Source organism: Eucyclogobius newberryi, unplaced genomic scaffold (genome assembly GCF_026437365.1).
Source record: "Eucyclogobius newberryi isolate DKJ021-1_F unplaced genomic scaffold, fEucNew1.0.hap1 SCAF_19, whole genome shotgun sequence".
NCBI classification, from domain to species: domain Eukaryota; kingdom Metazoa; phylum Chordata; class Actinopteri; order Gobiiformes; family Gobiidae; genus Eucyclogobius; species Eucyclogobius newberryi.
The window spans coordinates 20,738,082-20,758,535 of NW_027315823.1; the positions used below are offsets into that span (position 1 = coordinate 20,738,082).

General features: G+C 40.4%; 5 protein-coding genes and 1 long non-coding RNA gene across 6 annotated transcripts; 4 read left to right on the forward strand and 2 right to left on the reverse strand.

Annotated features, from left to right (window-relative positions):
- Positions 1–644: 644 nt before the first annotated feature.
- LOC140366186 (uncharacterized) lies at positions 645–1,624 on the reverse strand. The gene is made up of 2 exons (XM_072452858.1): positions 1,503–1,624; positions 645–1,394 (listed from the first exon to the last, which is right to left on the reverse strand). The coding sequence occupies exons 1-2, from the start codon at positions 1,556–1,558 to the stop codon at positions 1,160–1,162; spliced, it is 291 nt and encodes a 96-aa protein (XP_072308959.1). The 5' UTR covers positions 1,559–1,624; the 3' UTR covers positions 645–1,159.
- A 1,547-nt stretch (positions 1,625–3,171) lies between these two features.
- On the forward strand, positions 3,172–4,030 carry LOC140366188 (transcription factor HES-5-like). The gene is made up of 2 exons (XM_072452859.1): positions 3,172–3,263; positions 3,369–4,030. The coding sequence occupies exons 1-2, from the start codon at positions 3,201–3,203 to the stop codon at positions 3,678–3,680; spliced, it is 375 nt and encodes a 124-aa protein (XP_072308960.1). The 5' UTR covers positions 3,172–3,200; the 3' UTR covers positions 3,681–4,030.
- Positions 4,031–6,137: 2,107 nt separating this feature from the next.
- Positions 6,138–7,189, forward strand: LOC140366189 (transcription factor HES-5-like). The gene is made up of 2 exons (XM_072452860.1): positions 6,138–6,229; positions 6,335–7,189. Exons 1-2 carry the CDS (start codon positions 6,167–6,169, stop codon positions 6,653–6,655), a joined length of 384 nt encoding a protein of 127 aa, XP_072308961.1. The 5' UTR covers positions 6,138–6,166; the 3' UTR covers positions 6,656–7,189.
- Positions 7,190–9,436: 2,247 nt separating this feature from the next.
- On the forward strand, positions 9,437–9,961 carry LOC140366190 (transcription factor HES-5-like). The gene is made up of 2 exons (XM_072452861.1): positions 9,437–9,539; positions 9,645–9,961. Exons 1-2 carry the CDS (start codon positions 9,477–9,479, stop codon positions 9,939–9,941), a joined length of 360 nt encoding a protein of 119 aa, XP_072308962.1. The 5' UTR covers positions 9,437–9,476; the 3' UTR covers positions 9,942–9,961.
- Positions 9,962–10,030: 69 nt separating this feature from the next.
- Positions 10,031–10,663, forward strand: LOC140366191 (uncharacterized). Its single transcript, XR_011927871.1, has 2 exons — positions 10,031–10,168; positions 10,203–10,663. It is a non-coding gene; the product is annotated as an uncharacterized lncRNA (long non-coding RNA).
- Positions 10,664–11,382: 719 nt separating this feature from the next.
- On the reverse strand, positions 11,383–16,439 carry cyp24a1 (cytochrome P450, family 24, subfamily A, polypeptide 1). The gene is made up of 12 exons (XM_072452086.1): positions 16,037–16,439; positions 15,701–15,891; positions 15,528–15,621; positions 15,355–15,448; positions 15,045–15,136; positions 14,710–14,821; positions 14,151–14,296; positions 13,637–13,803; positions 12,687–12,765; positions 12,290–12,487; positions 11,842–11,953; positions 11,383–11,757 (listed from the first exon to the last, which is right to left on the reverse strand). The coding sequence occupies exons 1-11, from the start codon at positions 16,304–16,306 to the stop codon at positions 11,843–11,845; spliced, it is 1,554 nt and encodes a 517-aa protein (XP_072308187.1). The 5' UTR covers positions 16,307–16,439; the 3' UTR covers positions 11,383–11,757; position 11,842.
- Between the last annotated feature and the right edge of the window lie 4,015 nt (positions 16,440–20,454).

Here is a 20,454-nt window from a genome sequence, read left to right on the forward strand (position 1 = left end):
ATCTTTCCTATTCAAATTTTTTTCATCTCTCTAGAATGAATCCTAAATACTGTCAATGCCTGCAGAGGTGAAGACAGATGTTTGGGCACACTGCAGCTGGATCTGGGTGAGTAGAGCGATCAGATTAGGTTCCCAGAGTGTTGGGATCAGTGTTGCACTAAAGAGGATGAATGGACCTTTTGTGTTGAAGCCATTAGCTCCTCCTGCGCCTCTAAGGCACAGATAAACACCAGATGGAGGGATAGAACGTCATTGGTCTTTGATTTCCCTTTTGTCCTTAGGTTAACATTGGCACCTATTCTGTAGTTACACATAGAATGCCCAATGAAATCACCTTTGTACCAATCTACACTGACTACATCATCACCTGTTGACAAGACCATCAAAACCACAAAATTGTATGGAAATTGAAATACATGGGAAATTAATTCCAATATGGAAAATAACCACATATGAAATTAAAATATCTGAATGATATGACCAGTTGCCATTTGATATTTGGCCAAAGTCAATCCCATGACAACAAATGACACCTCAACATAACAATATCTAAAGGGTGCATTTGTTCATGGTTTGTAATCTAAAGCGTTTTGACTTGTCTCCACAGAAAATCTCAACAAAATAAATGACCTGGAGAGAAAATATTTTGTTCTTGTGAATTGTTTATTGGAACAATATAATTTGGTCCGTGGTACATAGTCTGCACCAGAAAACATAATAAAGCACAAATCAACTTAAACAATATGCTTAGATAAACAAAATAATAATTTCCTTTCAATTAAAAGGTTCACAAACTTAAAGAAATAACTGATACAGTCTGAAAATATAAACTATATCACAATAGAATCGAGGAAAGTTTTTGAAGAAAACTTGCTCTGAGGGGAGTGGCCCGCACTCCATTCACTTCAGGAGTCAAGCTTTTTTCTTTCGATAAATGGTAATCAACTAAATCTATAGAAGGCCACGCGTGTTTGAGTCACTGCTACTGCAGTACAACTGCTCATATAACTGCATATAATGCATTCTACATCACTGTACATCAACCAGACTGCAGTGCATCATCTTCATATAAAAATAATGTGCAATCAGTGTTCTCTGTAACTGCTTTTAAAAAGCAGCTTTAAGGCATTTCCAAGGGAAAAGTGAGTCCTGGGTCTTTTTAAAAGCAGAGAGGAGTTACGTCGTCCTCCGCATCAGGAAAGAGACGCAGGACGTCCCGGGAGTATTTGGAGTATCCGTTGTGTGAGAGCAGGGCTTTCCTGAGGGACATGAAGGACAGGGTCTTGTCTAGAAGATCGGACACTGGGATCCCACTGTGCAAGTGCTCCAGCAGCAGAGCCTTCAGCTTCTCCACTCCAACACTGCACTTCCTCTCCAGCATATGCAGCTTACACCTGAGGAACACAGCATGGTCAGTGCACTGACATAAACACAAAACACATGCAACACATGCATGCACAACAATATAGCAGTTCAGTTTGGTTTGTGGAAAGGATGCCTACCTGAAGAGCTGCTCCTTCACGCTGTCCTGGATGGCGAGGTCCAAGTACTGAGACATTTTCAATGGCAGGAGGTAGTCCTTCTTGAGCAGTTTGCTTCAGTTCAGAGGAGGTTCAGCTGATGCTTTACCCCTGCACTTCCACTCTGTATTTATCCTCTTCATCGTCTGCCCTCGCTGCAGCTCAACCAATCAGAAGCCTTCGAACATGCCACAATAGACTGAATTTAATGGCTGTCACCCAGAACAGGTGGGATGTTGCTCATTATGCCATATGTCAATGAGATTGACCAAAATATATCCTGGGAATGGTTTTTGAGATGCATGAGGAACAGTGACTATTTCGGTTCTCATGGAATATATTAGGAACAACGGCACGAGAAAAAATATACATATCTTTCATTTACATAGGATAATTATGCCATGTATTTCATATAGGTCATTAAATCATCAACAATATTTTTATATAGTGAAATTATAATAATTTCTGAATTACAAAAATGTGTATGCACTGTTCTGCATGAGTTAATTGAAAAACATAATGGTAATGAATTAAACAAAAGACACAATTAAACATTCAGGACAATGCAAAAATCATTACTACTATACTATTAATACTATTATTATTATTATTATTATTGTTATTATCATTATGATTAAGAATACTATATAGTATATAGTATGTGTAGTGTTGGTGATTAAACACCATTAGCCGGAGCAGTAAAGTGCACAGTGTCATGGGAACGAGCCCAGGCTTTGTGGCAGCAGACACACTTCTATTGTTTGGAGTGTGGGAAGCCTTGTGCCTCTGCCACTCCCAGCAGCAGAGGCCTGGAGCGGGGCGTGTGACCTGGAGACGCTCCGACCTGTGCACACGGGGAGGGCGCCTCAGACACTTCACTGAGTCACAGACAGATGGATGGACGATAAACCAACTTAGATGGAAATCGCCGAAGCCAAAGTGAACAATTTGACTATGGATTGAATGGCAGAATCAAGAATTCATAAAAGTATTTACAGTATACGTGCTGTTTGCATAAAGACATCACTAACCATTTAAATTAATTATTTATTATTTATTTTCCATTCCATATTTCAGGTGTGTTATGAGATGTTGTTTTTGTTTTTGAATGTTTTTTAAAAAAACTTTTTATGTAGTGATACAGGGTTTGCAAACGAAATAAGCATCTATTCATTTGGGAAAATGCCTAATCCATTGTTTATTTGATGGGTTTTGTAAACAGTTCAGTTAGATAATCCCATCATCTCACATAGGCAAATGTGCTGAGTACAGTCACAAGCATGATTTTAAATGAAATGTTACACAGGTATTTAACTGTACACAATGCATGTCAATATGCACATACTTTGGGGGTATCCCACACGGCCATACAGTCTCTTATTGATCTTCTGTAGGTAATATTTGATGTGATAAAAGGTCACCATGTTCCCAGATACTCTGCTCCAGTCTAGAGTTCTCCACCTGCTCCTTGAGACCCCCTTCCACACACACACACTTCCAATGTGTGGCATGTGGCTGCTCAGTGCACCCTATTATGTGGCCGTGCACTCTGATTGGTCCAGAGTGTGAGAAACTAGAGGCCTAGACCCACACATTCATATGGAGATGTGGCTCTATAAATATGAGAGTGAAGGAGCACACAGCAGACTCTCCACACAGAGCTCTACAGCTCACATCCACATGGCTCCTACAATCATTGCAGCAATGGGCCCCTCTCAGGAGCACCTCAGCCTCTCTCACAAGGTAAACCCAGTTTCATTCTTCTACTGACGCTTTTATCAGGCCTCTGCAGTTTGACTGAGACATTCCTGTGGAACAAATTAACTCATGTGTCTCTTGTTTTTGCAGCTGAGAAAGCCTGTGGTGGAGAAACTGCGCAGAGAGAGGATCAACAGCAGCATTGAGCAGCTCAAGTCTCTCGTGTGTGCAGAGTTCCTCCAACAGCAGCCAGACTCCAAGCTGGAGAAAGCAGACATCCTGGAGATGACCGTCTCTGTGCTGACACTTCTGCAGCAGCAGAAGACACACTCCCTGTCCCAGAGCCACATGAAGAGCCTTCAGAGCCACTGCACTGAGCTGCACAACCACAGGGAGGCGCTCTTCTGTCTTCAGAGCAGCACCAGCAAAGACAAGACCAGCAGTGTTTGGAGGCCCTGGTAGAACACACCTTTCCTCAGACAACAGTCAAAGTGTGCGCTGCTGTTTTAAATGAATTACTCATTATTCATGATTTACTGTACATGTGAACGTGTACATGTGTTTGTCTCCATGTGCAGAAGAATATGCACATCAAGTCTCTTCATTATTAATCGACTCATTGGAGTTGGCATTTCATTTGATTGAGCCTCTCATTAAGAGGATTTTTGAATCTGTTTTAAGATTTGTCCTTTTATTATCTCTGAGTAACTATGTTATGCTATGTGTGACCTTTTTATTATGTACATGTATTTTAAAACTGTTTAGTTTTGCTAAATATGATTGTTTGTATCTCTACTATGTAAAGAGCAATAGGAGAGTTCTTATGTTTCATTCCTTTGTATTATTGGAATGTATGTCTATTGTCATTTCTGTGGCTGTATATTTACTATGATGGTGCTGTTGGTGTTCCTCTGTGAGGATCCAACTAATCCATCATAAAACGTCTCTTTAAGGACCAGTGATTTATGTGACTCAGACTGTGCATTACATTAATGCAAATATGTGTAACATTAGCCTATTCATGTTTTCTCCTGAACTCTTTGAGTCCTAAGTGATTTAGATTATGTCTAGACTTTGTTGTGATGTATCATCACAGATTGTATGCCCGCAGGTTGGTCTCTGAATCCAATCGTAATAAATAATTTGACTCAATTCAGTGATGTCCAGTGTGTTTATATTATCATGTACAACTATTTAAAATGCACTGTAGACATAGCAGTCTTAAGAGGTTTGTAATTGGCACCTTTTTGGTCATATTTGTAAAAATAGACGATAGTTAATGACAAGTCACCAGTCATTTTAGGATCATGCCGGTTTTAATCAAACCTAATTACACCGTTTTTATTTGCAGCATGTTTAATTCTTATCTGATTCAAAATTAATTTGTCCACAAATAAGGAACTGTTAATTGAAACTGTCAGAATCATCCAAACATGCAATTTAACCACATATAATTAGCTTTTTAATGAGGTGTTAAACAGCATGTGCACCTGACTTCACATTCTCTTCTTTGAAGTGAACAGTATTCATTTGGTCAGGGTGTGCAGATGTGTGGATTGTGTGGCTCTATCAAGTGCCTTGTGCTTCCTGTTCTTTATGACGCTCACAGGCTATGTAACTAATGTGATGTGTTGAGGCACGCACCAATCACAAGTAGCCCCACTGCCCGAGACCAGGGTGTGGGAATGAGCAGAAACACAACTCTCAGAGGCTCACGGCCCAGGGACAATATCAGATCACCCCCATGAATTATGCACACGGGAGGGGCCCACATAATCCCCTAACATATGCACACTTTAGATTTCTCTACAAAAGGTACAAAGACCCTCCTGATCTATAAGCGTGTGTTTGCAGGGCACACATTTTATTTTGTATCAAGTAATTGTTCTATTAATTAACATTATACAATATTATTATTTAACAATGCACACAAATCTGGCTTCTGACAGGTAATTTTACTTGAAACGGAATGTAACTCTGGACATTTCACTTCAGAGAGAGAGAGTGTGTGTGTGTGTGTGTGTTGGAGGGGGGCGAATTACCATTTAACAAGGCACGTGTCTATTGTAAAGTGTGTGCTCTGTCAATAAGCAGAGTGTGGGAAAGCAGTGACGTCTCCGTGGTGTGTGATTAGCACCCACCACCTGACGCCCGCTCTCTTGGGACAACGGCACACTTCTGGAAAGGCCTGACCTCAAAACACATGTACATTATGCACCACTAAGATAGATGGAAAACTGGGCTATTTGGATGGTGAAATAATGTAAATACATGTGATAATTTAATTAACTGTTTAGCAGTGAGGGATCATTTGTAGGTAGGAACAGCATATTTCACATGCAGTTAGTTTATGTGAAATATGCTGCATGTTTATTTCCTAAACCTACAAGGAGTAGTGTGACTGTTTACAAGTCTCTTGTTCTACATGAACAAAAAAATAAAATGTTAAATGCATCTAAATTACATAATAATTTAGCTGATTTTGTTGACAAAAACACGACACAGATGGAGTAGTGCTATTATCAAATGTTTTCAAAATGTCCTAAACCCTCATATTGAGATTAAGCCAAAGCTCCTTAAATGTGCTTTTAAAGCCAGCTTTAAGGTTAATCTCTATCACTTGATCCTGCAGTGTTCCAGCAGCAGTTCTGATTCTTAGGGTCACCACTTTCCCAGAGCGGCTCTCAGGGTCTGTGGCTATCTCTCCATCAGAGGCCGGTCTCCACCTGTTCCCCCTGACATCTCACTATTGTCCCCTGAGGCAACAAGAGCATTCACCACGCTTCACATTCATTATTGTCCCTGTCTTCGCTCTGATTGGCTGAGAGTGTGAGAAACTAGTCCCAGGCCTAGACCCACACATTCATATGGAGATGTGGCTCTATAAATATGAGAGTGAAGGAGCACACAGCAGACTCTCCACACAGAGCTCTACAGCTCACATCCACATGGCTCCTACAATCACTGCAGCAATGGGCCCCTCTCAGGAGCACCTCAGCCTCTCTCACAAGGTAAACCCAGTGTCATTCTTCTACTGACGCTTTTATCAGGCCTCTGCAGTTTGACTGAGACATTCCTGTGGAACAAACTAACTCATGTATCTCTTGTTTTTGCAGCTGAGAAAGCCTGTGGTGGAGAAACTGCGCAGAGAGAGGATCAACAGCAGCATTGAGCAGCTCAAGTCTCTCGTGTGTGCAGAGGTCCTCCAACAGCAGCCAGACTCCAAGCTGGAGAAAGCAGACATCCTGGAGATGACTGTCTCTGTGCTGACACTTCTGCAGCAGCAGAAGACACACTCCCTGTCCCAGAGCCACATGAAGAGCCTTCAGAGCCACTGCACTGAGCTGCACAACCACAGGGAGGCGCTCTTCTGTCTTCAGAGCAGCACCAGCAAAGACGAGAGCCAAGAGAGCAGCGTCCTCTGGAGGCCTTGGTAGTTCCTACAGAATCATTTCAAAGGACAAGTTGGACTCATTGATTTCAAAGAATTTCAACCACTCCATTAGAAATCTTATTGAAAATCACTTTAACATAATTGCGTGTTTCTCTTCTTGAGAAGAAAGATGTTGAATGCATGTTGCAATCCTTAATTATATGAATGCATTTAGAGTGCACTACTGTTATGTTGTATCAATAAATTGTATAAGCTCATTTTACCTGATCATTTTGATCAGTATTTTGACCTCTGTGAGGCTATTATGTGTAAAAGCCATGTTTACTTTGGTAATTGTCATATATGATGTGAAATGTCTATGTTTCTTAAGTGCTTATGGACCTGTGTCACTATGTGACCACATTCATTGATTGGCTTATAATAATGTCTTTTGTAAAGACAGTTGTTCCTCCACTCATTTTGAGTACTGTGTCTTGGGCTCATGTCCCAAGTTTCTTGTGATGTGCCATCACACTATTTGCTCCAAAAGGAGCTTCATTCTAATGACATGTGTCATTTCAATAAAAACAATCAACACCACAGTTTTTTCTGCATCCTGAATGAATACATCAAGCTGAATACATCAGAAAAGTATTAGTAGAAAGTCAAACATTTTATTTTAACATTTAATATTATTCATTTTATTTTTGTATTCAGTTACTTCCCAACACTGGTTACAAGTCAGGTCTATGGAGAGGCAAACCTGCTTAGGAAACATGTATATCAATGTGTTATTTTTGAGCAATTAAAAAACACATTTCTAATATATATGTTTAATTTTTGGCTGAAGTCGTATGAAGTTGGGCTTGAAAGTACGTTTGTTTATTAGGCCAGGCCTTTGTAACTCTATGTGAGATTCAGTGTTTTTGAATGAAATATCAAAAATAGAAACCCACAAACCTTAAATTATGTCATTTTTTGTTGGGGGATTGGCCCCACAAGCATCTAATCATTTCCCCATGTCTTAAAGTCAATACGTCCTTTCAACTGACAACAACAACGAACACGCCTTTGAAGTTGAATGATGACACAACCACGTTCAGAGGCTATTGACAGAAAATGATTCCACTTTTGTTTATCTGTGCTAACAGAGAAGACACTGAACCTTCTGCAGGTTTATTGTTTCATGTGGATGGCCCAGTCATGTGACATTACAAACTTCATGAACTCTTACAGTTTGAAGCTGAGCAGAGGCAAGTCAGAGTTGTAAGGTAGAATTGACTGTTTAACTGTCGGATTGCTGATTTGTTGACCTGGTTTATGGTTCATATCTCTGTAATTACTGGACATAGCCACAAACAAAAAGAAAAAACCTAAAAACTGGCACATGGTTCAACATTTTCTCTGTCAGCATAATTGAACAAAAGGGAAATTATTTGTTCACAATAACCTCAGACATCGGTGCCATTATTAATCTCCAAAAGCGTGATTGTTGTCAGTTAAATCAATTTTAAAACATGACATTAATATGACAAGTTTGTGAAGCCAATCCCAAACAAATAAGGTTCAACATTTGTGGATTTCTAGTTCGGCTATTTCTTCCAAATACAGTGAAGATCCCATAGGCCCCGCCCCCATCTAAGAGTATGATATAATCAATTTATAGAATGTGAACTTAACCTGTAACAGAGACATGAACCATAAACCAGGGCAAAACATCCTCCATCTGACAGTTAAACAGTGAATTCTACCTCAGAAAACTGGCTTGTTGTGATGTCGCATGGACTTTATGCTGTGACTATATCATAGGAGCATCATGTTTGCCCTTCTCTCATGTGATACATGAGCAGTACAATAAGTGTGTCTGCTGTGCGCTTGGGGGCAGAAAGTGTGCCGTAAGTGCCACTTGAATTTGATTTGCATCCATGAGTTCATGGATATGCCATGTGTTAAGACCCAGCTGTCACAAACTCTATCATCAAATCAAACTAGTTTAACATTTTACATTACCCTTACTTTGTGTGTATTTACTGTTGTATATACATATATTTATATCCTTTATTGAAAAAAAAAAAAAAACCTCTCTGTCTCATTTGTAATGATTAGCAGTGAAGACACGTACTTGTGTGTCCAGATGGTTAGTGAGTGTGGCCCCTGGTTCTTTTGTGAGCTCCATTCACAGAGTCAGTGTGGGAAAGTGAGAGAGCAGTGCTCCTCAGCCCGACACACATCTGCCTCACTGACACTGGATACATGTAACCACTCTTTCAATAATGATCACAGTAGTAGTCAAAAGCATTTTTCTGAATTCAGAACTATTTAATAGATCTATAACAATTCCTAAACTGGAGGTGGGGTGTACCTGATTATGTATAATAACTTTACTTTCAATCAAATCAACATCATTATTTCAGTTCCGAATACCCTTAATAAAAGCCAGGACAAAGAGTCATAAAGCATGCATTTAGCAGAAATTTAAAAAAAAAACTTTACGTTGTTGTCATCATCAGACATGATCCTTTACATTTGCCAAGAGTGTGTGAGCAGAAGTGTGGAGACAGAACAGCGCGTGTCCAGTCATTGATCATTGATCCTGTTCAGGAGCAGAGCTTCAAAGGTCACCACTTTCCCAGAGCCACACAGAGCTCCGAGCATCCTCCTTGTCCCCTGGGACAAAGACATTGTCTTCCTCTTAAATGACCACTGAAAATGTGGTCAAGCTAACCACTGCTTTCTCTGCTGTCTTCGCTCTGATTGGCTGAGAGTGTGAGAAACTAGTCCCAGGCCTAGACCCACACATTCATATGGAGATGTGGCTCTATAAATATGAGAGTGAAGGAGCACACAGCAGACTCTCCACACAGAGCTCTACAGCTCACATCCACATGGCTCCTACAATCACTGCAGCAATGGGCCCCTCTCAGGAGCACCTCAGCCTCTCTCACAAGGTAAACCCAGTTTCATTCTTCTACTGACGCTTTTATCAGGCCTCTGCAGTTTGACTGAGACATTCCTGTGGAACAAACTAACTCATGTATCTCTTGTTTTTGCAGCTGAGAAAGCCTGTGGTGGAGAAACTGCGCAGAGAGAGGATCAACAGCAGCATTGAGCAGCTCAAGTCTCTCGTGTGTGCAGAGTTCCTCCAACAGCAGCCAGACTCCAAGCTGGAGAAAGCAGACATCCTGGAGATGACCGTCTCTGTGCTGACACTTCTGCAGCAGCAGAAGACACACTCCCTGTCCCAGAGCCACATGAAGAGCCTTCAGAGCCACTGCACTGAGCTGCATCACCAGAGCAGCTCCAGTAAAGACAAGAGGCTAGAGAGCAGCGCCCTCTGGAGGCCCTGGTAGAACCTACAGCCTGATTTCCCAGCGCTCACCTTCTGTTCAGCAGAATAACAGAAGACACGTTGTTTTCAGTTATATTGGATTAATTTGACTGTTTCTGAAGACCTATGTTCTTTGCAATAGCAAAAAGAGTAATATTTGTTAAATATGACGGACTGTTGTGTTTCCAGTGGAAATATCTGGTCTACAAACTGATTGAACAGACCATGTTGGTCATTCAGTAAAACTGTGTTTTTCTTTTTGTCTTCAGTCTTTCTCTTTCAGGGAAGCTCTATTCCAGATCATGTTGATCTGACATGTGCTTGTCCTTCATGTGGACATTTTGTCATTTTGTTTCTAAGGAACTAAAATATCTGGGTCTTTATTTTGTGATGGTCATGTGGGACTTTATTGATCCGTTTTGTGGATTATTCTTTGTCACATGTTTAGTTTACACTGTCCCCATGTGATGGATTCCTCTTGGATCAATTTGATGATCTGCTGTTAATCATACGATTATCTGCGTGATGATGATAATATTTGTATGAACCCGTTTGTGACTGAGCCGCTCTGTGTGATGTCCACATGAGGCTGATCACTGTCTTTTGTAAAGACTGCCGTTCCTCCACTCGTTCTGAGTGCTGTGTGTCTTAGACAAAAGTCTGAGCTCTTTCTTGTATCCTGTATCTCATGTTGAGACTTTACATTATTTGATGATTTCACTGAAAATAAAATTTAACAAAATACAGCTGTTTGTGGACATGTTGTTCAACCAATTGACCACAAGAGGAAAGCGTTAGGCCATTGAGAACCTTTTATTTCCGTATCTACACTGGTTAGACGAGCTCATTTGAGGATTGTTATTTTGATTATTATTGTTATCAAAGTAGGGCATAAGACATAAGAACCAAAAGCATTGAAATTACTAAAGATTATGCAGAGAAAGTATAAAGAATGCCGTAATGCTGGCTCCCAGGGTTGAAATGTTGGCATCTATAACGTACCAGTTTCTATTTGGGTTGTGACCGATTCTAAAAAAAAAAAAAAAAAAAAAAAAAAAAATCGCTATATGATTAAATGCTCAAAACGTGTCCCTCTTTTATACTTTTGGTGGCCAATATCCCATACCCTGTAATACAATACACTGGCTCCATACTATGATACTAGAACTGCAAAGAATGGTTGTATATTTACATCATTACCATGAAGAAACCGTTTTTTTATAGAACAATATCCAGTTGGAACAGTGTTTGTATTGAAATTTGTCATTTTTAAAAACAAGCTATTTTGTAAAGTTTGTTTTAAACACACAGACAAAACCAATCAATTGTGCTTTTGGAGATGTATGGCCATATGGCCCTGTTGAGTGTTGTTTCCTTTATAAGTCAGTGTTTATCCCCCAAGTTGTAACAACCTTTAATTCCAGGATTTTAATTCTCATTCTTGGAATGAAACCAGTGCAGAGCGGAGTTCATAAATTTATTCATGCTAAAATTCAGTTGAATAAAATAGAGTCTATGTAAAACAATATACAATACAAAGTAACATACATATACAGACAGTGAAATATAAAGTACTATATATACACACACACAATAGTTATGTATGTACATACTTGAGGTGAGGTTTACATAAGATTGGGGGGGGGGGGGCGCTGCCTTGGTGCAACAGTCACTTCACGACAGCCATAACAAATGTCTACAAAGTCATCTTAAATAAGCCTGAGGTATCTGTGTTTAAAACTAAAATCATTAGTGTGTTTTTCTATTTACAGAGCAGCAAAACAAGGAGTCACATGACCACCAGCAACAGAGGCGTCTTCATTTCTGCAAGCTTCAGTCTGGTGAAATAGACAATATGTGAGTAACAGTTTTACTTTGTGGTTGCAGGATAAATAGGTTTATAAATATACCGTTCTCAGTACCTCATCTCTTGATAAAGGCAACAGGCAGCTCTCTGTTGGGAACTAAAAGTCCAGAGTGGATCACATCCAGGTGCTCATTATCAGTTGCCACAATCTCAAAGTCTCGTACCAGCTGTAGAAAGAGATCATAGGGTTTGTTAGTCCACAATCAAGTCAAGTGACCACAATTTAGAAGCCATAGGTTTGAGTAATGTCAGGCAGATATTTTTATTTCTAACCTAAATTAAGTTAGCATTATCTGAATGTAATTTCTGTTCAGTACAAATGATTTAACCCTGTTTAAGTTTAGATGAAACTTGCCCTGTGTAATACATTTAGATGTATGCTAAATTACTTTCTTCCAAACACAAAATTGGGAATATTGTGAAGTCATCAGGTATATGTTGTAAAATAGTTTGATTACAGGCAATGCCATTCAAACCAACCAATCCGTTTTTCTCTTTCTTACCCAACACATTGCTAGCTGCAACTGTAGTTCGGCGAGTCTTCGTCCAATACACATCCTCTTTCCAATGCCAAAGGGGACGTAGGCAAAAGGGTTGATGGTACTGGTCTCGCGCAGCCATCTCTCAGGCTTGAACCGCTTGGTCTCATCAAAGTACTCTTCGTTGGAGCCCAGTGCATGGCTATTTATCATTAAAACGGTCTGTGAATGGATAACAAAGGTTAATTGAAAAATTACATACATGGCAAATTAAAACAGTATGCTGCAAATTGTTTTAAAGTTGAAAATCCACTACTGTTAATGATTTTGTAATGCATGCAACAATCTTACTTTAGCCAAATGTAAATTATTATAAGTATGTAATCTGCTCATATTATATGTATAGAACTAAGCCACTTACTCCTTTGGGAATGGCATAATCTCCCAACACAGTGTCTTTGTCCAGGGTCCTGCTTGTGAATGGGACTGACGGCGATAACCTGTAAGTATGCACATGTATAAATGTACTCTGTAGAGCAATAGCATACATATACAAGTAGTTTACCAGCAGGAGAGCTACTTGAACATACTTCAATGTTTTTCTCAAGGCAGCATGAGGTGATATAATCTACAGTCACTCCTCTTACACATTCCCTTGGTGATACGGTTAAAGTATTAGCCTTAAATAACATGTTTGACAACTTGTGACTGCACGAGTATAAATCAAAAGAGAACAAGAAGTTATCTGAATGTGACAAGGTGGGGGTATTTTTAAGATGGAAGTGATCATGCGGTACTTCACTGGAAATAGCTTGAAGACATAAAAGCTCAACATGAGCTTAACGTGAAACCGCTGATCAAATTCTACTGTTCATTATGTGGTGACATCTATAGTTATATTTTACTTTTGGTTTTATGGTGTAGCTTATCTCAACTTTATGCTGTTCTGGTGGATTTGCATCATTATGTAATACGGCAAAACACATTCTTCCCAATGAATGTGAACGAGCTATACACCTTTAGTTTAAATCAGATCAAATGACCAAAAAGACGTGTGGAAAAATCTGCAGAGAGAGAAAAAAAAAGAAAGAAAAAAAGTTGCTTAAGATGCTTATGATGTTCAAAGTTAGCAGTCACTGGGCCATTTTTGATATTTGTCTATTTAGGTTCCTTCCGGGGGTTGTTTTTAATTGCTCCACCAAGCAAAAACGATCAGAACTCATTTGGAATATGGCTGCTTCTAACCTGGCCTTTTTCATTTGACTAGCTTTTGCCCCCGCTTACTGGCTAATTAAAAAATGTCCTCTGTGTGACATCACTCTTTCAGTTTCCTGTTTTCTGGAATGTGGAAGTGTGAGCGCTCTACTGTACCTCATGGACTCCTTGAGGCAGGCCTTAAGGTAAGGCATGCGTTTGATGTGCTCTCCGCATGGGTCCTGGTCTGGGGCCACCACAGCTCGGATCTCCTCCAGCAGCTTTCTTTGGGCGTCAGGGTTACGTGACAGGTTGAAAATAGCCCACAGCATACTGTTGGCGGTCTGAGAAACGTAAACATGAGGAGTTCAGGAAAGGTGTCATGGAACCCAGTAGGGAAAAGAGGGAGGAAATGAAGCAGAGGGAGATCACTTAGTAAAGCAGTAAGTCAGAGCAGATTTTACAGAGGGGTCCTCAAAAGGAGCTCAGGAATGTTTCCTCAATGACCACTCAGTGACACCCGCACCACATTCAATCTCCACTAGTGAAGAACTGTAACAGCAACACCTGTTAGTTTTTAAAGGCCACACACCTTTTTTACACTGTGACCCAAATGTCATTAGACTGAAGGTAAAACATTCAGTCATGTGTTGTGCACTGGTTAATTTAAATGGTTTATCCTGCTACTTACAGTCTCAACTCCTCCGATCTGGAGCTCAGTGATGGCAGCATACAGCTCTTTTTTGGAAAGACAACTGTGATGCAAGATGTCGCCAATTAAGTCATCAGGTGCTCGGTTTGTGTTCCTTTTCATTTTCTTGTCTATGTAGACTTTGGCTGAGAAGAAAAACAAGACACTGTTTATGGCCTTTTATGTCACGCAGTTACCAAGGTTACCAAATCATTTGTGAATACATTTAATATTGTGTTTGTATCAGAATAAAACACCACAGCAAATCATTGGCAAGTGAGAGCAGCCTTGCAGATTGCTTTATACTTTTATACCAGCAGGAGGTGCTTTGAGTTCATTTCACATGATTTCACTGCTGTGAGCGACAACAAGTGCTATTGTCACACTGGGGTTGTTTTCTATGTAAAAAGCTTCATACATTGCATTGCTTACGTTTGTGCGAGTGTTACTGTGATAGCACATGGTTTCTTGCCCCTCCAGATAGTACACATGCCCCACATATGTTTTACCACAGCTGTTCCCCCCATGAGTGTTCTTTTTTTTCATGTTCAATCAATACCTGTGCTGAAAATGCGGTCCCAAGCTGCTGTGTGATCCTGCCACGTTTTAGTGTTGAGAGTCTTGTGAAGCTCCACTGGGGTCACCATCATCATGCCAAAAGTGCTCATCATCTACAGAGAACAATACGAAGAAGAATCGATTCAATCAATTTTCCTTTCCTTGTTTTCCTTGCACACATTGCCCTTTATCCCTGTTCTGTGCATTATTGGTTTGCTCCAGTAAATAGGCTATTATCTGAAAGCTTGATCGGTTGCTCGGTTCACCTGACCTCGGTCCAGTGTGAACCTCCTGAACTAGCCTCTACAGTAACAGGGGGGAAGTATTCACACTCACCGTTTTCACGGCTGTGATGAAGTTCATAGCTTCCTCGTTGACTTCCTCTTGCAGAAGACCAAACCTCTTGTCATACAGAACCAGACAAATAGCTGCAAAGTGAAACAAATTGAGTTAAATGTAATCAAACAGTGGTGATCTGTTCTTTTAGATGACCATGATATACAGATAAGCAGGAGACAAAGAGACCACATGCACACCACTGTGGGTCAGACCAGTTTGCCTTTTATCATATTTAAGTATTATCTTTAGCTACAAAGGAATATAATTGCTAGACATTGCACCACACATAAAATCCAATGTGACTTACTCTCAAATGACCATTTATTCAGCTCGAAGTACAAATCCTCAATTTTTCCATTCTTGTTAATGTTATGAATTCTACCAACAAAATCCACCAGCACCTTAAACAGAACAAACCCGATCATTACCCAACACATTCACCGACAGAATGAGGCTAAAACGACAGCTGTTTCTATTTACCTGGTTGATTTTGTTGTCAAGTTTTATCACCTCTGTCGGCTTCATGAGCTTCTGCTGGAACGCGCTCCTCACTCGTTGCCAGTCTTCTCCCTCTCTGTCAAACGGTTGTAATCACAATTTAGTCCAAAGTCTTGCGAATTTTACGAGATTTGTAGTTTGTTGCTCGCACTTACAGAATGAGGAGTCCGTACGCCTCGTTCCTGAAGTCTCTGTAAGCTTTCCACGGCTTGATCTCGAGTCTCTGAGGGTAATTCCCTTCCTTCCGATAGAGCGCCTCGAGCAAACAGGGCGCACCAATGTGCACCGACTCAAAGGAGCCCAGTTTCATCCGGAAAATCTTACCAAACTTCTTGTGGTAATCAACCTAAAATAAAAAAAGGGTTAGGGTTACACATAAAATCACATATTATCGCTGAAGTGAATGACACATATGTGGAATATCTTTTTGTTGTTTTGTTTGTTGTTTTTGTGGTTGGTGGTGGTGGGTTTTTTGAGTGGTCAAACCGTACCAGAGCCTCGTGCTGTCTGGTGAGTCCTCCTTTCCGTAGAAGTTCCACCAAACTGCCCACTAAGGGCCAATTGGTGGGACCAGGAATGGCATCCAGGCTGTGCGTAGTTTGCGTCCTGGAGGCTGCGTGAGGGCAGAGCGGTGCTGTCTCCACAGCATCCTTCTGTTCCAGCACACATACTGAAGACGTGGGCTTGAAATGCTGTAGTCCCACTGACTTCTTCTTCAACAGCTCAACTATCTGAGGAACCTTCTGTATTTGCGTTCTCATCGCTGAAAACTTTGTGATGTTCTTTGTTGTGTTGGCAGTTGTCGTTTCTTGGAAGTGTCACACCTTGCCACAATATATAGCCAGGGAGAGCCAATCAGGGCTCTGTGCGCCATGGTGTGGCCGTCGAGGCCGCCACCATTCATTTATGGATCCATGTTGAAAGGATCGTATGACCCCAGATAGACCGAAAGGAAGTGACCCCCCCTACCCCCGCGCAACCCGCAAAGAAAAAAAGAAAAACGTTGGCAGAGCAAATAGGCTACTACTGCCACACTTGCATCATGGGCAAATATTTGAGTGAGTGCGATGTTGTCAGTGAGCGCTCTGTTTGTGTTTTGTACCGCGTCCTTTGCACTGGATGACTCAAATCACTCACATCCTTTTAAATTGTTGTGTGATGCACCTCCTCATGTGAAGAGGCACGCATCCATTCAGACAGAATGCAGATGCAGAGAATATCTAATCATTGCAAACTGTTTATGAATGGAGAAACTGCTATTCCCATTTTGCAGATGTGACTATGTTAAGTGGATAAAGGTTATTTGAAGGTATTTATATTTGACAACCACTAGTATGCTCAATTAGTTTTGTGTAGTTATATTAATATAAAATCATAATTATTTTCTCATAGGTATATTGATGAACAAAGATGTGATGAAAGAGTGATGAGCAAGAGCACAGGACTTCAACCCCCTGCTCTCGTATGCCATGTTGAACACAAAGCTGCCAGAGTCAACTTGCACTGTACGGAACAAGCCATAAAAACATGTTGTCTCTGGACTTTCCGTATACGCAAACAAAACAGGCCTCCACTCCTCTCCTTTTTGATCCCCTTCCCAACAAAGAAATCCTGTTTGTGTGTTTTTAATGTAGTGTCTTTGTATAGGGCAAATACAGATAAGTGATGAGGTGTGCTGAGGGCAGCTGACCCTCAGAGGTTGCAGGATGGGTCATACAAACCTCATGACTGCTGCCTGCCGTCCAGATTGACTGACAGGTCAGTGAGTTCAGCTCATCAGCCCAGCGCATGCAAAGAAACACGGTCATGCATGCACCTAAAGTTCAAGCCCACATTCATGTGTGCTCACAGACCACCATGCTGGAAAAATATCGTGAGGCCACAGAAGAGGAGATTAGTTTGCTTTAGACTTACACTCACAGTGGGGATGTAAGCATATAGTTATATTAGTAAGTGTTCACATAACGGCACTGACCTAGAATGTGTGGTGCCCCTTCCCAAAAGCCCTCTTTTACATGAAGAACAAAAATATTTACTGCAAATTCAGGGTGAAGTAATGCACAGGGAGCACTGTCACTACATTCCACTGGGTTCACAGAGCAGAAGCCTGGTCCACCATATCATAACCTTACTGTACATCCTTGCAGCCCGCCTGTCAGCTGCAACACGATTCAGTGCACATTCTCTGTGCCTTCATTAAGCATTAACATTCTTGACCAACAGCCAGTTTTGATATCATTCAGCATAAAGTTTAACACATTGATAAACAATAGTGTATAGGTAATTGAAACTGGTCCAAAAGTGGGTTGTTTGAAGAAGGCTATGTGAAGCCAAAGCCAGTTAGAAAAAGCCCTTCATGAACCTATTGACCTCCCACTCTTCACACAGAGTTTGTTGTCTTCAATGTGGATCAGGATTCCCCTGGTTTCTAGCATTAAGTAAAGAAGTTGCTCGGCTATGAATGAGCCTCGTCGGTAACTCCATTGGAGTAAGGTTGTGAGGGGCCACAACTTGCCACAACTGCTCCTTTACAAACACCCAGGTGTGAGCTGATGTCAAGGTTAAAGATAAGGTTATGACTTTATCAGTCCATTTATTTGCTACATTTCCTTCAAACAGGGTTGCTGGGGCAACCTGTGAGCAGTGAGTTTCTCCATTTCCAGATGCTAAGCTTGGCTTGGTAAGGACTATAGCTGGAGGATCTATTGCCTATTGTGCTTGTTTTGGGTTGATGTGGGAAACCGGAATGTCTGAAGGAAACCCACACAGACATAGGCAGAACATGCAAACTCCACACAGAAAAGCCTGGACTGACCATTCCGTGACGTTCTTGCAGTGAAGTATTAGTGTCTGAAGCAGGAGCAACCGGAGTTAGGGGTCATAGGGGGTCACTTCGAGTACAGTTAACAAAGGACAGAAGAACTTTGGGGTAGGTGCACTGCAAATTAAGTTTAAAAAGACCCCTCAGTGGATATTATAAGGAGAATTTTATCAGTCTCTGCACCCTTCAGACACTCTATAATTGAACGGTTGATCCTAATTATTGCTATTGACATAGTATTAATTGAAACATTTTGCAGAATATTATGAAATTCTGATTAATGATGAATCTGTGATTTAAAAAAAAGATTGATTAAAATGTATATAAACTAAATAAAAAAAAGAACACAGAACAGGACACAGAGAGAGGGACCACAGGGCACAGGGAAAAACAAAAGACACCAACAAATAAGCTATGACCCAAAATGGTCAACACAGACCATTTAGTCCAGAGTTTTTACTAACTTTGTCCATATTCAAATTAAGTCAGATGTCTAACAGAGTTTATTGTATCAGTCCAGTCTTTGATCCTTGGTGTGGTTTGAGTCATCCATTTCTTTGTGATGATCTTTTTTTCCTGTAGGCAAAAGTACGGTCCAAAGATATCAATTGATTATGTCGATGGCAGGAGTTTTGAGGCCCAAACACATTGCTCTAAAATTTTGTAGGATGGCAAAGTCAAAAACATTCTGCAGTGCCTTGCTAATTTAAGGCCAAAACATTTGAGCAACAGGACAGTCCCAAAACACATAGTAATGGTTTACCTCCTTGCTGCCGCAGTTTCTCTAACAATTTGTATTTCCTTTTGAATAATGGCACTTTGACAAAAGTAACACATTTTTCCAACAAAATTCCCTCCAACCATGTCATTTTGTGGTCCTTCACTGGGATGTACATATAATTTCCCCTTCTCTTTCCTATTCGTTTTTAACATATTCAATTCTTGGTTATAGTGACTTCTTATTTGTAAATACTTATAAAAGTCTTATTTCTCCAAGTTCGAGGATTATTTCAACATATCAAAGCTTTTATGACTGGGTAGAACATTTTCATACCGACGGTCCATTGGATTTATCCGTCTATATTATTAGTTCTCCTGGGGAAACGTTATATATCTACGTGGTAGTAGACATATAATGAGCTGGGATACTTATTTCGGAAACAAAAATAAGAAAACGAATGCTACAGCTAAGCTAGCTATCCCCGTGTGCTCCAGCTCTGGATTGGACTAGTCTTTGGAGGGGACCCAGGGCGAAATAAACCCGGTGATTATGACGGCTTTGTGAGATAACTGACTAGATTACATTAAGGCAGTAGACAAATAAAGATGCAGCGCTGGTGGAAATGCGTGATTTGAAATCCAAGAATGGATTTCAGTAGATCACTGTACCGTTCTCCTAGACCGTCTGGATGCTATTGGGTTAGATATAAATTCTAAAAAATGGTTTGCATTTGGTTTACCTCACAAATAGAGCTCATCTAAAGCTCATCTAAAACACAGTAGCATCCACTTGTATACAGATGATGCAGTTCTGTGTGCTAGGGCATCTTCTTGTGTGATTCAAAATATTCAAGAGGATTTTCACTCCATCCAACAATTTGTGTTAATTTAAAATTATTAATGAATTCAAATAAACAAAATGTATGCTGTTCTCCAAAAGACACTCTAGTGACCCAAACATATATCTATTCTTACGCTTCATGGTAATATGATTGAACAAGTATCCGATTACAAATACTTCTGGATCTGGATCAATGATAAACTCTCCTTCAACAAATACATACAAGAGCTGACAAATAATCTTAAAGCCAGATTGTCCTTCCTCTTTAGAAATAAAACATGTTTTCCTCTTAATTGTAGAAATGTATCAAGTTTATCGCACATCAGTTCAGGTATTCGCCGTTTGAGGTCTAAGGACATTTTTATCTCACAGAGCCATTGTGTCAACACAGAGACAGGGAAAAAGGCTTTCAACAACTTTGCTCCCTTTCTATGGAACAAGACTTTTTAAATTCAATAATTTTATGCCTTTTAATATTTTTTTAAAACACTGGTCAAGGACTACCCACAGTGCAGATGTACTTGTTT

What these genes read in the sequence shown, in the direction of transcription:
- LOC140366186 (XM_072452858.1), bottom strand. Translation starts at nt 1,558, where the DNA reads ATGTCTCAGTACTTGGACCTCGCCATCCAGGACAGCGTGAAGGAGCAG. An exon ending in GTGAAGGAGCAGCTCTTCAG is followed by an intron (nt 1,395 to 1,502) that starts GTAGGCATCCTT and finishes TGTGTTCCTCAG; the next exon opens with GTGTAAGCTGCATATGCTGG.
- LOC140366188 (XM_072452859.1), top strand. Translation starts at nt 3,201, where the DNA reads ATGGCTCCTACAATCATTGCAGCAATGGGCCCCTCTCAGGAGCACCTC. An exon ending in ACCTCAGCCTCTCTCACAAG is followed by an intron (nt 3,264 to 3,368) that starts GTAAACCCAGTT and finishes TTGTTTTTGCAG; the next exon opens with CTGAGAAAGCCTGTGGTGGA.
- LOC140366189 (XM_072452860.1), top strand. Translation starts at nt 6,167, where the DNA reads ATGGCTCCTACAATCACTGCAGCAATGGGCCCCTCTCAGGAGCACCTC. An exon ending in ACCTCAGCCTCTCTCACAAG is followed by an intron (nt 6,230 to 6,334) that starts GTAAACCCAGTG and finishes TTGTTTTTGCAG; the next exon opens with CTGAGAAAGCCTGTGGTGGA.
- LOC140366190 (XM_072452861.1), top strand. Translation starts at nt 9,477, where the DNA reads ATGGCTCCTACAATCACTGCAGCAATGGGCCCCTCTCAGGAGCACCTC. An exon ending in ACCTCAGCCTCTCTCACAAG is followed by an intron (nt 9,540 to 9,644) that starts GTAAACCCAGTT and finishes TTGTTTTTGCAG; the next exon opens with CTGAGAAAGCCTGTGGTGGA.
- cyp24a1 (XM_072452086.1), bottom strand. Translation starts at nt 16,306, where the DNA reads ATGAGAACGCAAATACAGAAGGTTCCTCAGATAGTTGAGCTGTTGAAG. An exon ending in GAATAAATGGTCATTTGAGA is followed by an intron (nt 15,137 to 15,354) that starts GTAAGTCACATT and finishes TTCACTTTGCAG; the next exon opens with CTATTTGTCTGGTTCTGTAT. An exon ending in ATTATGCCATTCCCAAAGGA is followed by an intron (nt 12,488 to 12,686) that starts GTAAGTGGCTTA and finishes ATCCATTCACAG; the next exon opens with ACCGTTTTAATGATAAATAG.